Below are 19358 nucleotides of genomic sequence, written 5' to 3' on the forward strand. Positions count from 1 at the left end.
TTTAATAGTTTTATCCAAAGATAAATATTATTCTTGTGAATAGAAATTTTAGCTAGGTTACAGGTGGCGTCTTGACAGTGCAGGAGATCACCTGGGACGAGCAATGACAGAACCATCAGTAAATAGTTTCCTAACTTAGAAGCCAGGTGAGGAGGAGCAAATTATTCACCTTTGCACATTTAAGCCAGGCATGGCTGTGATCCAAGCCTCTGGCAACGTGGCCCTGATTTATTCTTATCTGTTTTTGCTCTGGGATTTTTTTGCCTCTACTTTGCTTGATTTGTCCATAAATATTAAAACTTAATGCAGATAGAAACCTTACAGTATAAACAGAAGCCATGTTATATGACGATAGAATCATAGAAACACTCTAAAACAAACAGAAGACCTGTCAGTTACTCAAATTCCTCCAACAACACTTTTACAATATGATTAAAATATTTAAGAAAAAATTGTATCAGTTATCTTCACAATTCAGTAGTTATAATTCTGTTATTACTGAAAATTTTTGTTGAGTGTATTTACCGAACTGTATTTGTCTCCATTTTCTTCTGCCCGTGGTAGCATTTAGCAGGAGATCAGCTCAGCTAGTGTGATATTATATGTGATGCTACCACAGCCATGTGCCTCAAATGTTTCTCCTGAGGATGTGCAAGAGTAGCATGTGTGAAATTGCAGAAGAACAATGATCTTAGCTTTTAATGTTTCCTCCTTCTCCTCTGTGTGTCTCATTCACTCCTAATAATTCACACAGGAACTGACCTAAACTTCAAATCCAAGTACAGCCTTTAAGATATACTGTTGAGCAAGTGATACTACATCATCTCAGTGTCTGAGATGATTTTTCAGCTAATTACCAATGGCCTAACTCTCCAACACCACCACATATTGCTAGCACTATGTGTTTAGCTAAAACGTGATATTTCCTGGGATGCTGTTCTCTAGAAATTAGAGTCTGGGAGAGCTAGGACGCACAAACAATAACAGAGTAATAATTAGAAATCCTTACAACAGAATTAGTAAAGACAGAGATTTTTTTAAAGTAGAATATCAAGAACCTGAACATCTAGTATAAAGTGCCAACTCTTTTACCTGGGCCCCTACTTGATGAAAGCAGTTCTCTACCTGGGAGAACAGAAAAGACAGCTGGATTGAAACCCTCGAGGACTGATGTGATGAATTCCCCAGCTCTGTCATGCCATGTGTTTTGTTTCCATCCAGGCTGGATGGGGCTGTTACCTTGGGTTTCTCCCACCAGATTCTCTAAACACCTGCAGCTCAGTCCAGCCATCTGGACTGACACCTGCCATCTTCCAACAGCATTAAAAGCCCCTTTCTTTCATCCATTCATCTACTATTTGAACATTCACCTCAAATGGTAACAGTGTAGTTAAAATTTAGCTTCTTGCGTTGCAATTGTTGTACTTGTTGCTGTTTCTCTGCCTGCAGCCCCACCAGTTATACCCCTTTCTGTCTCCCTCGCTCAGCCTGGTTCAGCCTTGTCTTGCTCTCTCCATTGTACCTGTATGGTGTAACCTCATCCTGTTTCCAGCACTGATTTTATTTCCTCAGTAAAGGAGACTTTTGATATGATCCATTTTTCCCTCTTTCCCGTCTGCATTTGGGGTTCAGCTTGTACCAGCTTTGAATTCATAAGTCTAACAAGCCCCCTACCCTAACCTTAGCCATCCAAACTAACCCCTTAACCCTGACCCTTACCATAACTTAAATCAATTCTAATCCCAATAAAATGCCAGTTTTGACACTCAATATGTAGCAAGTACAAGAATGCACACACATGCGGCTCACGCAGCTCTATGCAACGCTGCCCATTAGCGCCACAGCTGATCGGTTCCATCATATTTTATATGGATAAAACCAAACAGTTGTGCTGTAAATCTCTGCTTGTGTGTACATTTGGGGGAACCTTAGCGGAAAGCTTTGTTTTAAAAAGCAAATCGCTTCAACACCGAAAGAACCGGCAAACACATCGGTAGATAAATTTAACCATAATGTAAAAGTCACTAACAGAAGTTGAGGTGTACAGAAAAATAGCAATAGATAAGTAAACTGAGACGTCACTCTCAGAATTTCTTTCCCAACAAACAAAAAGCCTGATATGATGCAGTCAGACAGTATTCTGTGTTTCTTTTTCTCCATAACTAGAGCATGAGCATCATACTGCTTCTATAATCCATCATTTTATGCAAAGCTATTCCTGAGTAGGAGCTCCCCTGATCCACACAGATGATGGAACACTTCCAGAAGCAGCCGTTTGAAAATATCAGCTGAACAGATTTACATGAACTGGGTATTGATTGCACTCGAGAGGAGAATGATTACTTTCTGAAGCTTTTATTCGTCAAACATCCACTGAGGGGAAAGCAAAACATTATGCTTTGTTTTGATGTTGTAAAATGGTCCTGGGATTTTTGTGCTTAAGGAGATTAAATTCTCCTTTTCAAGTGAAAAGAGATTATAGTAGAACGACTTTAAATAGACTTAGGAGATATAACAGACAGATTAAAGACTTTGCACTGCTGTCAAGGTAACAATCTCTTTGTTTTCAGGGTTTTTTTGGTCAGTCTTGTAGCCATATTGAAGCTTTTTCCACTGCACATTGATGACCAGCTCTTTTCCAGCAGCGTGATTTCTGTGATATGTCGTTCGGTGATCACCTCTCCCTCCAGACCAAAGCAGATCAATCACTATTAACTAAATGGATGTAGAATTCCACATGTGATTGCAGAGAATGATTCTTAATGCCTGAGGTGATATCCTGACTTCCTCTCATTTCACTACCAGGCTGAAAATTAATCACTTTCATTATCAGAACAATTAATGATGGATTCTTTCACTGAGTAATTTCAAATCTTGGAAAAGATCCAGGAAACTTCAAAATCTGGACCACCACTCCAAAAAAGTGAGTCAAATTAAAACAACCAATTGGAAAAATGTGAAGCTTAAGATAAATACTTTCTCAAGTTCTTAAATCAAACAAAATCATATTTAGTGATGGACCAAAAAACTATCAAGTGTATTAGAGCCATATAGAATTGCTTGAATTTACTTATAGAATACATTTTATTGTGTTTTGCTTGTAGTCACACTGGTGTAGAAAGCTGATATTTCCTGAGGTTTTCTCCTCTGTAGGAAGTGATATTGGTACTTTGAGATAAAACAATAGAACAATATTAGTCTAAAGGCAGCAGAAAATGTTTAGTTTATTAAAAGCCTTTTAGCTTTCACATGGACCCACTGTTGCATTTAACGTGCTCTTCAACTGAGATTTGTGGCATCTAATTTAATTATCATGATGATGCACTTTACACTCATTTATCTGGAGCATCTCCCTGCTTATAAACTGTTATATTTGCAGTTTATTATTCTTCTGTCTCTGTCAATTTCCAATATAACTTCACCTCTAAAGCTATTTGTAGCAGCATGTAGCATGTTTGAATATGAAGCCCAGTAACCATGCCTCCTGTTTTCTCCTCTGCCTTGGCTTCCTCCTCTCCACTGTTTTGCTTTGACATGCCTCATTACACCACGAGGCCTGCATGGTTAACGTGCAAACGCAGCATGTGCACACAGTTAACACCTGGCTCAGTAACTGTGGTGATGTCAGATACAAGTGGGGGTGGGCAAAGGTTTGGCAGGAGACAGTGGGCTGTTGCTTCAAAGACAAGCAAAAGTGCGTGCAAAAATAATTGCAATGAGGGGATAATTTAACAGGTGCATGGTTATGATGGTATGCTGTTCTCTGTTCATCCATCCTGGGTGCACCCGCACACAGAGCCAACCCTGACACATGATTCAGTAATTGTGTTGTTCTTTTTTATGTTGGAATCCCAAATATTGTGTTTAAGCATGATTTTCTTTCATTTCATTGAGGTCAACAGAGCACATCACCTGTTCCAGTCACCAAATAATATTACTGCGGCCCCAAAGCCCCAATGTCAGCCCTTACTGTCCGCATTTCTTCACTTTTTCTTTACTCTCTTGCAGGTTTCCTGAATGAATTGAAGACTTGTGCTTGCGTCTGCTAGGGGCTGCCTCAACTCCAGGACAGAATGAAAGTGAATAAAACATGACCACATCTTGTCACATATTCTGGGAGGACAGAGCCAAGAATTTGAAAGGAAGCAGAAAACATTTCCTCTGTTTAATCAGCAGTGTGGATTTAAAGCAAATGAAACCACTTGTATGTTACCATCTGCTGTGAAATGATTTGGAAATACTTAATGCAACAATTGGGAAAAGAACCAGTTGCACCTTTGTGCTCAGTGATCATTTAACCCTTACATAGATGTCCTGATTGCACAGGTCATTTTCCTGCATTGACAATTTAAGTATTACTTGTAGGTATTGAACTATGAACATATCTTATCTGAAACCTCGCCTTTTATTTTTCAAACTCTTACTAGCTACTTAGAAGAAGTGGATTGCATGATCAATTTAAAAACAACAGTATCTATATAGTTCGCAACAGGCTCTGGTAAATGTGGCTGGAAGAATTATACATCTATGTGTGACTAATAATATATTCACTTTAGTCTGGCTCTCTTTAGTCCATTGTGGTCAACGCTAAGAAACTAGTTATTTGTTGCTGAGCTCAATGTTTTCCCTACACGGTTGTATGTCTTGCAGGGTGTTGCCAGGGACAATTTGCATGGTAATCAATGCACATATGGACACATACAGAAGGATCTGCTACTTGATGCTCTGCAGGTGGAGATGTGCGCACTCACTGCTGTCTAAACTGAGACAATCACACTCTCACTCTTGTCAAATCGTGATGTTAGGTGTCACCCGAGGATGACATATTGATGAGGGAGGTAGATGCACACCTGTAGCATCAGCTTTCATCACAAGAGCTGTTTCTGAGACATCCACAATATCTGCATTACAAGTGTTGTGTATGTGGTTGGTTAGGCCATCAGAACTGTTTACCACATCAACGTTGACATGAGAATGGGTTTGTGCAGCACATCCTTGGAAGCCAAAAAGGATTTAAACTGCTGCAAAACACTAGTGGTATCATTTCACTGTTTGGGTGACAGTCAGCTCATTTTCATAATATTGTTCTATCAGTTGAATAAATATGTTATTTTAATGTTAGACTGCATCTTCTTTTTCTTCTTTTTCACTGTACAAACACTGTAAAAACCATTCAAAGTACAGAATGGCCACTCCATCTCAAAACATCAAGTAGAGTCCATAGACAAGAGTTGAGGATCCAGCCATTTGCCAGGTTGAAGCACATATATGACTGAAGCTACAACCGTTTCAAGGCCTGAAGACTGCACCTGCATTTGAACTGCTGCTATGATACAGTTTTGTGTGATGTCCAAACTCTCCACACAGCAGTGAGGTTTTATGATCTGCTGCAGGAGTCCGGTCACTCTGACAGCAGGACACCCAAACAGCAAAATCAAAGAAACAACCTCGCTTTGGTCCGATGAACGAAAACATCTTAACTGTGTTACATTACTAGATGCTGTTCATAACAATCCCACAGTCTTCTGGAAAATGACTTCATCTGGCCTCACCTGACCTCCATCCCATGCAGTCGGGAAGTAATCTGTGTCCAATGCCCAGAGAGCTTCTACCTAGAGAGCTTTTCATCTAATCCGCAGGATGCAGCAATGCAACCCTGAAGAGACAAGAGTATTTTCAGCAGCTGACATGTGAAAGAAATACTGCAGGTACTGCAGGTTTAACCCAATCCCTCGCCACTCATAATATTTTAATGGTCACCATCAATATTGAGGATAGGGTTTGCCTTTTTTTTCTAATCTTTTCTTTTTCCTTTTTGCTTTTTGTTTATCTTGATTTGTCCACATCATGATACTGAATAAGGCTACTTTAGGCTAACTTAACTCAAGCTGTTTCAATTTATCCGCATTCTAATATCATCATGGGGATAAACTCAGCATGTTTCATAAATATTATATTCTGTTTTTATGGGCACATAATGGAACACAAATTGTAGAAGAACCCTGTGGTTTTCATCGTTACTGCTCCAGTCGATGGGCCGGTAAACTAATGACCCATCTCCAGTAATGCAAGCCAGTAACCCGTTGCAGGGCAGGAGGAAAAAAAATTGGAGTAAATATTGTACATTTGTTTCACGAAGCTCTCAGAGATTTTTTAGATGTTGACAATCAATACTTTAAGTATTTTATTTAAAGTATTTATTTGTTTACTTAACAGGGTTAGGGTTAGTGCGCATAATCAATGTAACCATGATTATGCAGCGAAATGGCAACAATGGCATCTGGTCAAGTCTTTGAACCCTGAAAACTCAATTAAGTGCTTCACAGAATAAGATGAAAAACCCCAAACGTGTGTCCAAAGACAAATTCAAATAAGTTCTATAAGGAATCTTAACCTAGAATCTAAACAATAAATAATATCTACAGATGATGGTGCAGTAGCTGTTGGGATGGCCTGGTTAGCTTTTTCTCTGATAGCTAGAACTTTATCAGTGAAGAACCTCATGAAGTCTTCACCACTAAGGGAAGAAGGGAAATGTGGATCTAAAACACTGTGACTCTTGGTCAATTTGGTCACAGTGCTAAAAAGAAATCTGGGTTTATTCTGGTTTTCTTCAATGAAAGATAAAAAATGGGCTGTTCGAGCCTTACGGAGGGCCTTTTCTAAAAACTAACAGTCTTTCCAGGCTACATGATAGCTGTCTATTTTACAAGAATACACTTCCTTTTTAGTCTTCGCACTTTCTGCTTGAGGGTCCTGATATGTGAATTATACCAGGGGGCACACCTCCTCTGATTTACTATTTTCTTTTTCAGGGAGGTAACAGAATCAAGTGTGATTCTCAGTGAGGCTGCTGCACCTTCAGTAACAGAGTCGACCTCAGCAGGGCTAAGATTCTAATGATTGATCCCTGGGGAAACACACAGTGGTCCTGGGAATAGAACAGAAGATGAAAACCCTTTTGTTTGGAGCAAGTGACAAAGTTGTTCTTTGAGATTTGCTGCTGTTTTAGTGAGTCAGCCATCACTCCAATTATTGTCCTCTTTTCATTTAGCAGTCTTTTATTTTGCAACTTTTTAAACTGAAGCTTTGATCTATTTTCTGCTCCCTTCTCTTTTTATAGCTCTTTCTTGCGATTATATTTGGAATCAACTGTTTATTTGCACAGATGACAGAGAACATTACAGGAGATGTAAGAGAGACTGCAATTGGAAATGGTCTCCCAAAGTTTAATTATGCAGTGATAGGTCATTTCAGATGATAGGAGTGCTTAAAGAGAGCTTGAGAACTGACATTAAACACCAATAAGCATAATTAAAATAGAGTTGTTGAACGGCGGAGTCCTGTCTTTGGCTCTATAATTCTTAAAAAAGCAACAAGGAGCTGTTTTAATTTTACCTCTTTAATGAGCCTGTAGATTTAATTGCCAACAGTGGCAAAATATCACAATAGATCAAAGCAAACTTGGATCTTCTGAGAGCAAAAGTCTAAATGGCTGTTGATGATTTGACAAAATATTTGGCTTCAATGTGCTTCTCTAAAAGCTCGAAGCATTTTTAAATATCTGCATCTGCAATATTTTTCCATCCATCATCCATCCATCCATCCATCCATCCATCATCCATCCAGCCATGAGAACAGTAAACAGTAAATATTTGCATGTTTTCTACTTTTCTTTCACATTATCATGTTTCTAATTAATAAACATATTTGATTATTTGGTTATCTGTCAGAATCCTCTTGAACTTGACATTTGTATTTTTGTTTTATATTCTTTATTGAATATTTATGAATAGCATTAACACAATTATTTGAAACTCAACACATAAGAATCTAATGCACAACAGTTGCATTTAAACGTTCTTTTTAAAAAAAAAAAACAATTCTCCTATTTGAAGGAGCGGTCGTGTTTCATCTGAATCAAACTGATGTGAAACATTATGATGGAAACATTAGCAGAGAGTATCTTTAGATTGTTCTAGCAACCAGTGTGGATTGGTGCCACAGTTTGACTCTTGATTAATCACATACGGATATCACCCAGTTTTGTCAAACTGTTTTCCTGACCTGCTGCTGTTGAATTATAGGTCTGCTCTCTTTTACAGAAGAGTCAGCAGTGACTGATGATCTGAATCAGCTAAAAAAACTATGAGCTAACAGGGGTTTTACAGGCTCCGTATGCACAATAGAGGCCATATAGCTCAGGCACCTTAATGCCATTTGTATTTAATAAACATTACATCCCCCCCACACATGTGACACATTCACTGTTAATTCCACGATATTTCTGGTCAATGGTGCAAGCAGATGGTTTCCTTTGGAAAATATACATAAGAAGAATAAAGTGCTTCACTTTAAAGCTGTTGCAGAGCTGAATATCTACGTTAAGGCTATTGTTCTGCAATCACACTGCGGGTTTAAAGGACTATTAAATCGTGCAGTAGGCAGACCTGTGGGGGAGGAAAATGAGCTTATTCTTGTACTGACAAAGTCTTTGTACCGAGTGTTTCGATTATCATTACATCCCACCTAAGTCTCCTCGCTGACAAGGAGAGAAAATAGTGAAGAGGATGATCTTCACAAGAAAAAGCTAAACAACAGTAGCTGTCAGCTCTTAGCTAATATGGGGAAAGGTTGTTTCAGCATCGTTCCCAGCTGAGCAGAAAAAAAAAATCATTCTTTTTGACATACCGTAGTCCCGGGCTTCACTGAAGTTCATAAGAACTAGGTGAGGAATATTGTCTAATGCCTCATGTCTCATGACCCATGTAATACAGACACCTGCAGGGTCAATAGATTGTTGTTCGCTAGCTGAAAATGATTTGAAAAATGCTTGAAAAGGACTAAAGTGCAAGCAGAGTATTGGGACTCATAGCAGTTAGTGCTTAACTGCTTAGTCCTTAGCATAGGATTATCTTTGTCATTATCATTATGGCGCAGGTGCAGTGCCAGGGATTTTCTTTAGTGGGAACCGCAGCACTACTTTCAGGTTGATATGTATCATCTTTTCGCTAGGTGCCATATATCAGTGATCTGTGCAGCATGACGGTGCACATTTGTCTCCCCCCACTGATTAGGTGCGGTCTGTGAGAGCTGAATGAGGGTCTAAGGATAGAGGATGTCACAACTGTGCAAATTGTAAAGCTCTCTAAGACAAAGAATGTTTGTGATTTGGGGCTCTAAATAAACTTGACTTGAATCAGCGATCCTGCTGTTAATCATCCCTTCTTGATGAAGAGAAAGGAGACGTGTATACATATTCACTGGCTGGGGTCTCTGTTCTGATGAACACTGGGAACTGGGGCTTTTCAGCAAGCTCTAAACCATGCACGCAGCCTCGCCACCTTTAAAACAAACTGAAAACACACACATAACCCATGGTTGCACAGAAACACTTCGCAGCACAAGCACTTGAAATTTGAATTTCTTTCATCAGTGCTGTGGCTCAATCCTACCACAGAAAAGTGTGCTCTTTTATTAACCTTTCTTCCCTTTTGTCTGCAAATTGATGTCATCTTTATTGCTAAGTTTATCCACTAATTCCCACTGCCATGTTCACCCTGTTAGAAATGCTCATCCCCTGGTTATTAGGGGACTTACAAATCAATATGTGTTAATGCAATGGTGGTGGAGGAGGTGTGTTGCCGCCAAGGAATTCCCGCAGTGCTGGTGAGAATTCTTGTGTTATTCCGCAACAAAGGGATTTTAAAGTACAACCATAAGTAAGGACTTTTGATTCTTGTTCACTTCAAAAAGAACTGACGTGGTACTTCAACAAAGATAAGGGTGGGGATTCTTATTATTAGGAGATTTTTTGGAAATGCGGTACTGAAGAAAAATGTTAATTTAATTAATTGTTTCCTCTCCATCAGTCACACGGATTAGCCCTTATTTTACACCGGCACCACCAACAACACTCTTGAATTCTAAATTATTTCAATTTCTGCATAACATGAATATTGCATACCACATCATGCAGAATAGAAAAAAAAACTACAATGATTTTGAGTTCCAACAACTCAAATTTGTTGAGAATATGTTTAAATAAACAAACATTAATGAAGAAGTGGGAACATGTGCGAAACATTAGGAGCATTTAAGAGGAAATCAGATTTTTACAAATGAATTATGCTGATAAAATAGCCAATAAAAATGCTCACAGATGAGTTTTTGTGAACATCAGATCAGGCTAAAAAATATCCTTGTCAGTTATTTAAAAAAGAAAGTTATTCCTCACTGTTGGCATTCATAGTTTGCTTTATAACGTGGTAAATGTTATAAATACATAACGATCCTTGACCTAACCTAATAGGGATTTTCAATCATATCAACTCTTTTCTGAACCTGTGCGCGCGCTCAACGTGCACCGAGTGCACTATTTGCAATGAGGAGGAGGCGTGCAGCCAGTAAAGCGGCACTGCGGCATCACCGTATCACTGCGCCCCGGTTCTCCGGGATCCTGAAGCTTGGATTTGGGGAGAGGAGGAGGAGGAGGAGGAGAAGATACCTTTTGCCTTTCCCTTGCAGGATCTCTTTACCTCTGGACATTGTTATGCGTTAACATTTCAATAGTGACCGAGGAACTGCAACTTCTTCTGCAACGGTCCCTTCACACTCGCGCAAGGGTTTGCAATTCTTCCTTTTGCATGACGTGTCTCGAAGCAAAGAGAGAGAGAGAGTGTGAGTGAGTGTGCGTGCGTGCGTGCGTGCGTGCGTGCGTGCGTGCGTGCGTGCGTGCGTGTGTGTGTGTGTGTGTGATGGGGGCAATTACTTTGCTTTTGTTATGTGTCTTCTAGGGGAAAATAAAATAAAGCCTGGGGAATCGGGGTGCCAGTCTGCTGCTGCTGCTGCTGCTGCTGTGGGTTTGACTGGATCACAGAACCAGTGATCTCCACTGACAGCACAGGCAGAAAGAAGAGACAGTGCAAAGACAAGGGGGGGAAAATCTTTTAGGGTGCTAGAAAAGCCTGTGGGAGTGCTGAAATACATTTGCCATAAATAACTGACATTTAGGGGAGGTGGTGTGAATTAGTGGTGGCACAGCGCATCAGGGAGAGAACATGGTCAGTTGTAGTAAAGGTTGACCTTTTTGGTTTGAAGGCACATCATCTGCATACAAGACCATTTCTAAAATTACCATGTAAATGGAATGCTAGCTTAATTGAAGGCTTTTTGTTGGAAATGCTCACATTCGTGTGAAGTGTGAGTTTGCTGGATGCAGCAGAGCCTTGGATACTACGTGCTTGCTGCATAATACAGATGAGCAATGTTACCAAAGTTGAAGATGTTGGTCAACTGTTGGTTATGGTTTGTGACGCAGAAAAGGTGGACCTGAAATATCCAGCACAGGGACCTGGGTCCAGGCTTTGTTAGATCCCGCCCTTTGTTAATCTGGTTTGCTGCCATTTGTGTGATGGAATGAACGTGAATTGAAACAGAAAGAAGATATAGACGTTTTTGCTCTGATACCAGTGAATTTTAATACATCTTAGGCCAGAAAAAAATGGGAAGAAACTACATTTGCATAACAATATCATAAAAATATCCCACTTCCTTCACATTGAAGCAGGGTAGATGTGCTTTATTTCTGAGTTCTGACACAGTCCAGCTCCTTGTTTTCTTTTTATTTTCTCAAAGATGGTTTTCTCTTTTATGAAAGACAAATATTATGCAATTTGATGTGCAGAAGCAGGCATTTGGTATAAGTGAAGCTTATCAGTAGTCAAAGACACATTTATTTGCTATTCTTTCCTTTGAGACCAATTTTTGCTCTGGATTTGATGGAACACAGATGATTTAAATTCTTTTTTTAAGAAGAAAAAACAAATGTAATGCCTCCATCCCCTCTTGTTCTAGATTAGTCATACTGCTTAAAAAATGGAAAGGTGAAAAGGTGAACTAATTGCCTTTGACCAGTTTATTTGCATTGGTACTCATGTTGAAAAGACTCCTGATAAGAATTAGAGAAATAATTCCACTACATTAAGCACAATTACAAAAGTACCTCATCAAATATGGACTTTAAAAACCTAATTATCCTTTTAAAACACTCTTGTTGTGCAACACTGAGCAGACATTTTACCATATTTACTGCTACACAGTTATACTTGTTGACCGTGTCTCTGTTTTGACATTATGTTGCAGGAGGACCGCTTGCAGAGCTTGGTCGGGAAGATTTCGGCTGAAGGAGGATGTGCTCAGATCACCACAGCATGAGTGACCAGTGACCGAAAACACAGCTGGATGATAAAATGTTAAAGCCCTTGTTTCACACATCGGCTGCAAGAGTGGATGGGCTTCCTCTGGGGATTTGTGTTTGGAACACTTCCTGATTTGCCAACTCAACACAGCTTGGGTTGGTGTAACAGGCTTGATCTTCTGGATATTATATGGGATCTTACCTGCTTATTTTGGATCTACCGCATTAATACTCCACTTGGCTATTGAGGAGATTCAGCCTCTGGGCTTTTCGCATGAATGAAGGTTGAATATTGCCTTTGTTTGACACTTGAAAAGGTTTATTCTCTGTAAGAAGAGGCTTTATCCGGAGCTTTCTGATGAAGGACATAGATGGGCCTCAATCCAGTGGTCTCCGCAAGAAGAGGAAGTCGAGGTCAGTGAGGGATCGTGAGCGGAGATCAAATGGGATAAGAAACAAACATGTAAAGGCCTCTATGTATCGCTTCTCCTCTGACTCAGAGAGTGAGGGCTACAGGAAGCCTTCCTCATCACGCCCCAGACCCCCACGCAGAAAGATAAAAGAGTGTACATCTGCTGAAGAGGACATCGTCGATGGCTTCTCCATCAAGGGGTTCGTGTCTTTGGAAGCCCTGGAGGTAAGTGGTGACCCTTGACCCCATGACACGTGCCTCAGTCAATCTTTCGAAGCAAAATATTTTAACCTCATCCAGAGTTTTGCCTGTGGTGTGAGTGAGAGTTCAACAGATGGGCAGAGACTGTTTCTGCTGTTGCGCTCCGGCCTTGTTGTCGCAGGAGTTTTCCGAAGAAGGTTGAGACTTAATTAAAGAGCTCTGTGTCTAAAGGCTGAGGTGCTGTCACTCACTTGCTTTTCAAAACACAATTTCGTCCGTTACAACACCTTCTTCAGAGGCAGAGTCGTTTTGCACTGACTACCTATTTTCATTGAAATGCAAATCACACACCAGCTGCTTTGCAATATTACACTTTTAGATGATGAATTACACATGCAAACAGTTTACGCTCACACACATGACAGCTGCACTGTTTCACAGTGGTAAATTACAGACAAGGAAACATGTGTCAATAAGGTGCTCTGTTTCATATGTTGCTGAGTTTTGTGTGCTCCTTTTGAAAGTGAAAAATTGTTTCTGTCATCTTGCTATAATTTTTTCGGAGGGAGTTTTACAAAACCTCTAATTAGTCAGCGTTTATGATTCTGTTATCACTCCTTAGATAGGCTGCTGTTTTTTTCAGATGTTTCATCTCAGGCAAACCCATCGCCTTTATTTTACACTTATCTTTTAAATTAGAATAACAAAAACACATAAGAAAGATTATTGATCCATGCTGTTTCTTATTAACTTTCATACACGATGAGATTTGGACTGCAACATTTGTATGTATTTCTACGCTCTATGCCTCTCCTCTTCTACCTATTCTATCCTCTACCTGTCCTCCCCCTTCTCCTCTCTCTCTACCCAGCCGGCCATCAGCAGGAGGGTCCTCCTGAGCCTGGTCCTGCTCAAGGTTTCTTCCTGTTAAAGGGGAGTTTTTCTTGCCACTGTTGCATGTCTGGGGTTAGGCCCTGGGATTCTGGAAAGTGCCTTGAAACAATTTTGATTTCAAAAGATGCTATATAAATAAATATTGATTGATTGATTGATTGATTGATTGATTGATTGATTGATTGCAACCAGATCTTTTCGTGGATTAGTCAGCCGGTGATAACGATCCACCCTCAGTCTGAGAGCTCTGCTTCATCTAGTTCTTTGACTCTTCTGGCTTCTTGTACAGGCTTTAATATTTAAATATTTCATTTTCACCTCTGACTGTCCCTCAGTTGTCACCTCAAAATCCATCCATTCATCTCTTTTATAACCACCCCTTATTCCCAGTCAGGAATGTGGCATTGTTGGAACCCATTCCATCAGTCAACTAAGAAGCACGGATACACACCAGTCTCAGGGGACATGCCCCATTTGCTCACACACTCCCACATAGGGGCAGCATGGAGTCTTACTTCAGTCTGATGTGGTTTTTTTGTAGTCTATTGGAGAAAATTGGATTCCTGAAACCCAGGCAGGCACACAGGCATCATACAAGCTTAATTCCACAAAATCTGGAATCAAACCAAAACCCATGAAGGAGCACCTCTCGATAACTCAAGTTCTGATGGCTGAAGTGAACCTATGCACCAGTAGTTAAACATCATGGGATATCAGCAGAATTAATTCATCTTTATTTTATAATTAAGAGGAAAAGGGGCAAGTAGTATTTTAAGATGTTTAAATTTAATGTAATACGGTAATAAATAGCAAAGTCCATTACATTAAGAAGGGGCCATATAGTTATCTTCCTAAAATTTAAAAAATGGGCATCTAAAATGTCTTAATATCTTAAAGTCCAAAAGTTCAATTGTGTGTGTGTTCCACTTTTTTTAAGAAAGTAAGATTGTATAGAGAACAGTAGAAATGTGTTACTTGACATGATGTCTGAGATTCACTGAGTCAACGCGGAGAAACTAATTAATTAAAAGTAATTTGAGCTGTTTATGTTTGAGATGAGCTGACTCCATTTTAAGTTAAATTCACAACTGGCATGTTCGTACTAATCCTGCGTCTCCCTGTCACTTTCTGTCACAATAAGACCTTTTTTTGAAAGCTAAATATGCATCTTTGGATTCCTCGATCCTGTACAACTGTAATAGTGTAACTGCTTCGGTTTGTCATCTGAAATCGTGAACAGCACAAATGTCTGAGATGCAACAGTAATTCCAAATGCTCCTGTCAGCCGGCTTGTTTTTTTTTATCATTTACACACTCAACATCTTCTGTTATGTATCTGAAATTCACCACGGCCTTTGAGCATGATGTTCAAAATTTGGCTTTGAGTCATTTTTGCGGTATTAGTCTTCGGGGATTTAATGTCTTTTTTTCACCATGATATTCTAATTTTTTAGAGAGACTTTTATATACAGAACACATTCAGCATAGTTAGATATTTCTGGACAATGTTGGTGCAAGGTGCAGTGTACTACAATTTGTGGATGGTTCAGAGATAAATCATTATCGATTTTGGGCAGTAAGATGTCACTACCGGTAATCTAGAAAACTGCAAGTGATAACTTCCCTCTCTTTTCTTTGTTATATCCATTTTATTTGATATGTGTCAGCAGGCCTCTGGTTTTAACACATTTCATTTACAATCTGCTTCTCTGTTATTTCCTAATAAATCTCAGTATCAGCATTCGGACACAGACAGGATGCTTTTCAATGACCTCCATCTGGACAACTCATTAATTGATGTATTCAGGCTCCTATTAGCTGCCTGTGAAATGTTCTACACTGCTTAGCAATCGTAGCAGATGGAAAATCAGCCAGCAAACACTGAAAACCATTACCCATTACCTGAAGCTGAGAAGTTAGCATGCATTAAGATCCCAGATCCTCCTGTCTGACATGGAAAAGTAGCAAAAGACAACAGCATCAATCAACGATTAGCAACACTAGCCCCCAGACGATCTGCCCCTGCAGTATAATGAAAACTGCAATGGAGGCTATCACAAAGTCCAAAGCAAAAGTGTGTCCATAGAAACAGTCACAGATTTGGTACCAAATGTCCCTATAGAAGACCCATTAGCAGCATTCAGCTGTGGGCCGCTGGATTACAGGTCCGAGTCAGCAGGCTCTTCAGAGAGCCAGAGTCCACCAGGAACTGTTTAACAGACAGGGAGCCCTTGACGAAAAGCAGCTCCTCCTGTTCACCAGCGCCCATGGCTGCTACTGACCGCTGACTTTGGCATTTTCCCTCACCTCCAAGAGCAAGAGCTGCTTGAGTGCAGTGTACATCCCATTCCGCGGTGAGGCCCGTAGCAGGTGCATGGCACAGCAGGTGGACTGCTGATCCAGAGCTGCAACCACCAAATAATACCTGGAGTCATCGGCAGTGATTTCTACAGGTGGAAAAGCACTGAAACCATGGAGCCGGGTCGCTCTGCCAGGTCGGGTCGCACTCTGAGTTCTGAGAAACCAGATACCTTTTGGAGCTGGGCGACATGGCTGAAGACGAGACATCGTCTTCCGTCGCTTCGAAAATGTCCAATGCTGGATCAACAATGTGGCAGGCTGAGTGATGACAGGTTTCTATACAAAGCCACAGTTTCAATGTGCCCTTGAGAAAACTTAAAACAAACAAACAAACAAACAAATAAAAGATGATTCCAGTCTTCTTGGCTTCAAAAAGCATTTAATTCCATTACATTAATCAATTGTAGCTTCCAATAAGCATTGAATTCAACATAAATCACACATAACTGTACATTAGAGCACAGTTGAAATCTGTTTACTTCCCTCTCATCAGCCCTCTTATGCTGTTAATCACACAATCTAAAGCACCTGTTGTGGTATAAAATCTCAAGTACAATCAAAAACACCGATTGCCTCTCACCTCTCGTGACCCCGAGGAGCCTTAACGCTGAACGTAAATGATGCCTCCTACGCAGTACATTTCATGGTCCAGATGTTGCTGCTGTGCATTTTCTTCCTGTGTGCTGTTTATGCTTTATTATCTTTGAAACCTTTTCACCTCAAACAACATCTGCGCTTGTCAAACTGATAATAAGAAAAACAGTACTCCAGTCTTTAATCCACTTTGTATCCCAGTCACTACACCCCTTTACTACACTCCAGTTAGTGCTCCAGTCTGTGCTGGCTGTATTGCATCATGCAGATTGATCTTTGCCTTTATTTTCTTGGTGTCAGATAGTAGGTAGGTAGTTAATAAACCTTTGATTTAGGAAATGACATGATGAAGAAAGAGCTGCAGGCACTTGTCATGAGAAATTGTGAGGTTCTGTTGGATGAGTGACAACAAAATGCAATCAACTTGTGTGTCTGGTTCTGTCTACTATACTTAACCTTCCTGGTCTGGTCCCACTTTTTTCCCCAGGATCCCACAATTTGACCTTATAACACACTATATTGCTGTACTAAAGGCACATTTAACCATAATTTCAAAACAAAATGTCTCAACATGAATTTTTAATGATAAATTAATAGGATTTTATTTATTTATATTACTATTTTGATACTCATTGAACTTAAAGCTTTATTGCTGTTGCTTCTACTACTGGTACTGTTACTTGCACTATTAGAATTGCTGCTATTTTTACTACCTGTACATTATACATTTGTGCTAATCTACATTGCTCTATAAAAGAAGCTTGGGTCCTCTTTGAGATAGGATTTTCAGACAGTAATTGGATGTTTTTTCCCCTGTAACAACAGACAAAATTTTCACGTTAACTGTCAGCCTTTCCCACATTAAAAAATCCGCTGGCGCATCAGTTCAAAGGATCATTCTCATCTGTTGTTTCACCTCATGTTTCCTTTAAACCCACTTCTTTATCTATCAGTATTGCGGCATTACTTTAAATGGAAGGTGTGGTAATGCATTCAATTTCATGTTTAAAAACATTATATATAAGTTAAAAAAAAAAGGCCAGGTTTGTGATCAAACATCCAAACCTAGAACATGTGCTTCCTAGCCTCATATTTGGCACAGAGAAGGAATTGTTGTCTGCTGCAAGCCTGACACACTTGACAACAAATAATACCGAAGATGTGTTTTCATCTACAGTGAAAGCGATGTGCTGTTGTGGTCATGGAACCAATTCAATGTGGACATGCAGAACTTTGCACCAATGACTTCTCAGTCCTATTATTATATTGGCAGGTTCAGCAGGTTCTTGGTGCCTGCAGCTTCCATAATATCCCACCTTTATTTCTATCCAAATCATTTTAACATGCTGCTAGATCAGAGATTATTCCAGTTGATTGATTAGAGAACTAGTTAATTTAATCATTCAAAATTCAGTCAAATTTAGATCCTTGCACTATAAAAATGATTTAACAATATTTAAAAAAAAGGGAAAAATTAGAGTAACAATATTAGATTCAGTTTGAAAGACTTGTTCAGTTTTGAAAATAGTTTTACAGAGACTAAAAAAATATCGCGAATATATGAATACAATAGTGTATTTATAAGTTGATTCCACTTGCGGTGGATGATCTGTGCAGCAATACCATTTTATTTACTCCCTTCAGATGTTATGACCGAAACTAAAATATCTTGCTCGAGTGACTATACAATCAGGCGCAGCTTTATCTGTTATGTTGCGCTGAAACTGTTACCCAGAGCAACACAAACTACTAACTAAAGAAACAAAAAACGGAATCATGCTGCTCACTCGATGTGTTCAGGTTCTGTTGCTAAGTAAGTAAGAATACATATTAAAACAGTCATGTGTGTAAAGTATATTATTAGTTGCCATGGATGTGGAACCTAACCTAGAGCTGTAAAGTTTACTTTTATAGGTTAGTCAGTCTTACTTAGTAGCACTTGGCAACAGGATTGGAAGACAGTTGATGATTATCCTGAGCAGAGCTTTGCAGAAGAGCTGTTCAGACATGTTCCTCAGTAGGATGAGAAGATCAGTTTAGTTCCTGCCTCAGTTTAGTTGATACTGGTCTATGTATGTATTTTTTGATTAAGAGTTTATTTAAACTACTATATTTATTGGATTGATTATTTTTTTACTATCTCAGTGGCTCCCTGCACAGTGAGCATGGTGATTGTCAACCCTGCAAGATGTCAGCTGTGCATATTATTTTGACTTTCATACACAGGAACTAGTTAGTGAGTAACCAAAACAATCAATCTAATCCAATTAGTAAGACTGTGGACTGAGAGTGGAGTCAAACGAACACGTAAATGTCGATGTAATGAATATGAAAGAGGTTTCAAATGAACAGGTGATCTAAACTAAGGTATCAAGGTGAGTAGGAGGAAAAAGAAACACACCTGGAGAAAACAAAACAAGGTGTCGGTCCTCAGTGTGGATCTTCTTTAGCTCTCCTTGTGCCTGTTAGGGATCTCTCTAAGTACTCTAATTTACTCCCACATTCCAAAAAGCTGCACTTTATATTAATCTCAGGCTTTAAATGGCCATTTGCCATGTGTGAATAGTGTGTCATATGGAAGGTTGATTTTTCTCACGAAATTATTATATTGTACTTTCATGTTATAGGACTCTCCTGTACCCCTATTTGATTAGTCTGAATAAAAGTAAAGAGAAAAAATAGATGGTCAGTATTTTG

At 39.5% G+C, this 19358-nt stretch overlaps 1 protein-coding gene across 10 annotated transcripts in view; it reads left to right on the forward strand.

Moving 5' to 3' along the window:
* The first annotated feature begins 10465 nt into the window (after positions 1-10465).
* Positions 10466-19358, forward strand: part of auts2a (activator of transcription and developmental regulator AUTS2 a) — a 284512-nt gene continuing 275619 nt past the window's right edge. For 6 of the 10 annotated variants that reach the window (XM_029848293.1, XM_029848297.1, XM_029848298.1 and 3 more), the window contains exons 1-2: positions 10467-10625; positions 12145-12836. In XM_029848293.1, coding sequence (XP_029704153.1) covers positions 12558-12836 — 279 coding nt within the window. In that variant the 5' untranslated portion in view covers positions 10467-10625; positions 12145-12557. Of the gene's footprint in view, positions 10626-12144; positions 12837-19358 lie in introns of all 10 variants that reach the window. The other 4 variants (XM_029848294.1, XM_029848301.1, XM_029848300.1 and 1 more) reach the window with 3 other exon arrangements.

Source organism: Takifugu rubripes, chromosome 15 (genome assembly GCF_901000725.2).
Source record: "Takifugu rubripes chromosome 15, fTakRub1.2, whole genome shotgun sequence".
Classification (NCBI taxonomy): domain Eukaryota; kingdom Metazoa; phylum Chordata; class Actinopteri; order Tetraodontiformes; family Tetraodontidae; genus Takifugu; species Takifugu rubripes.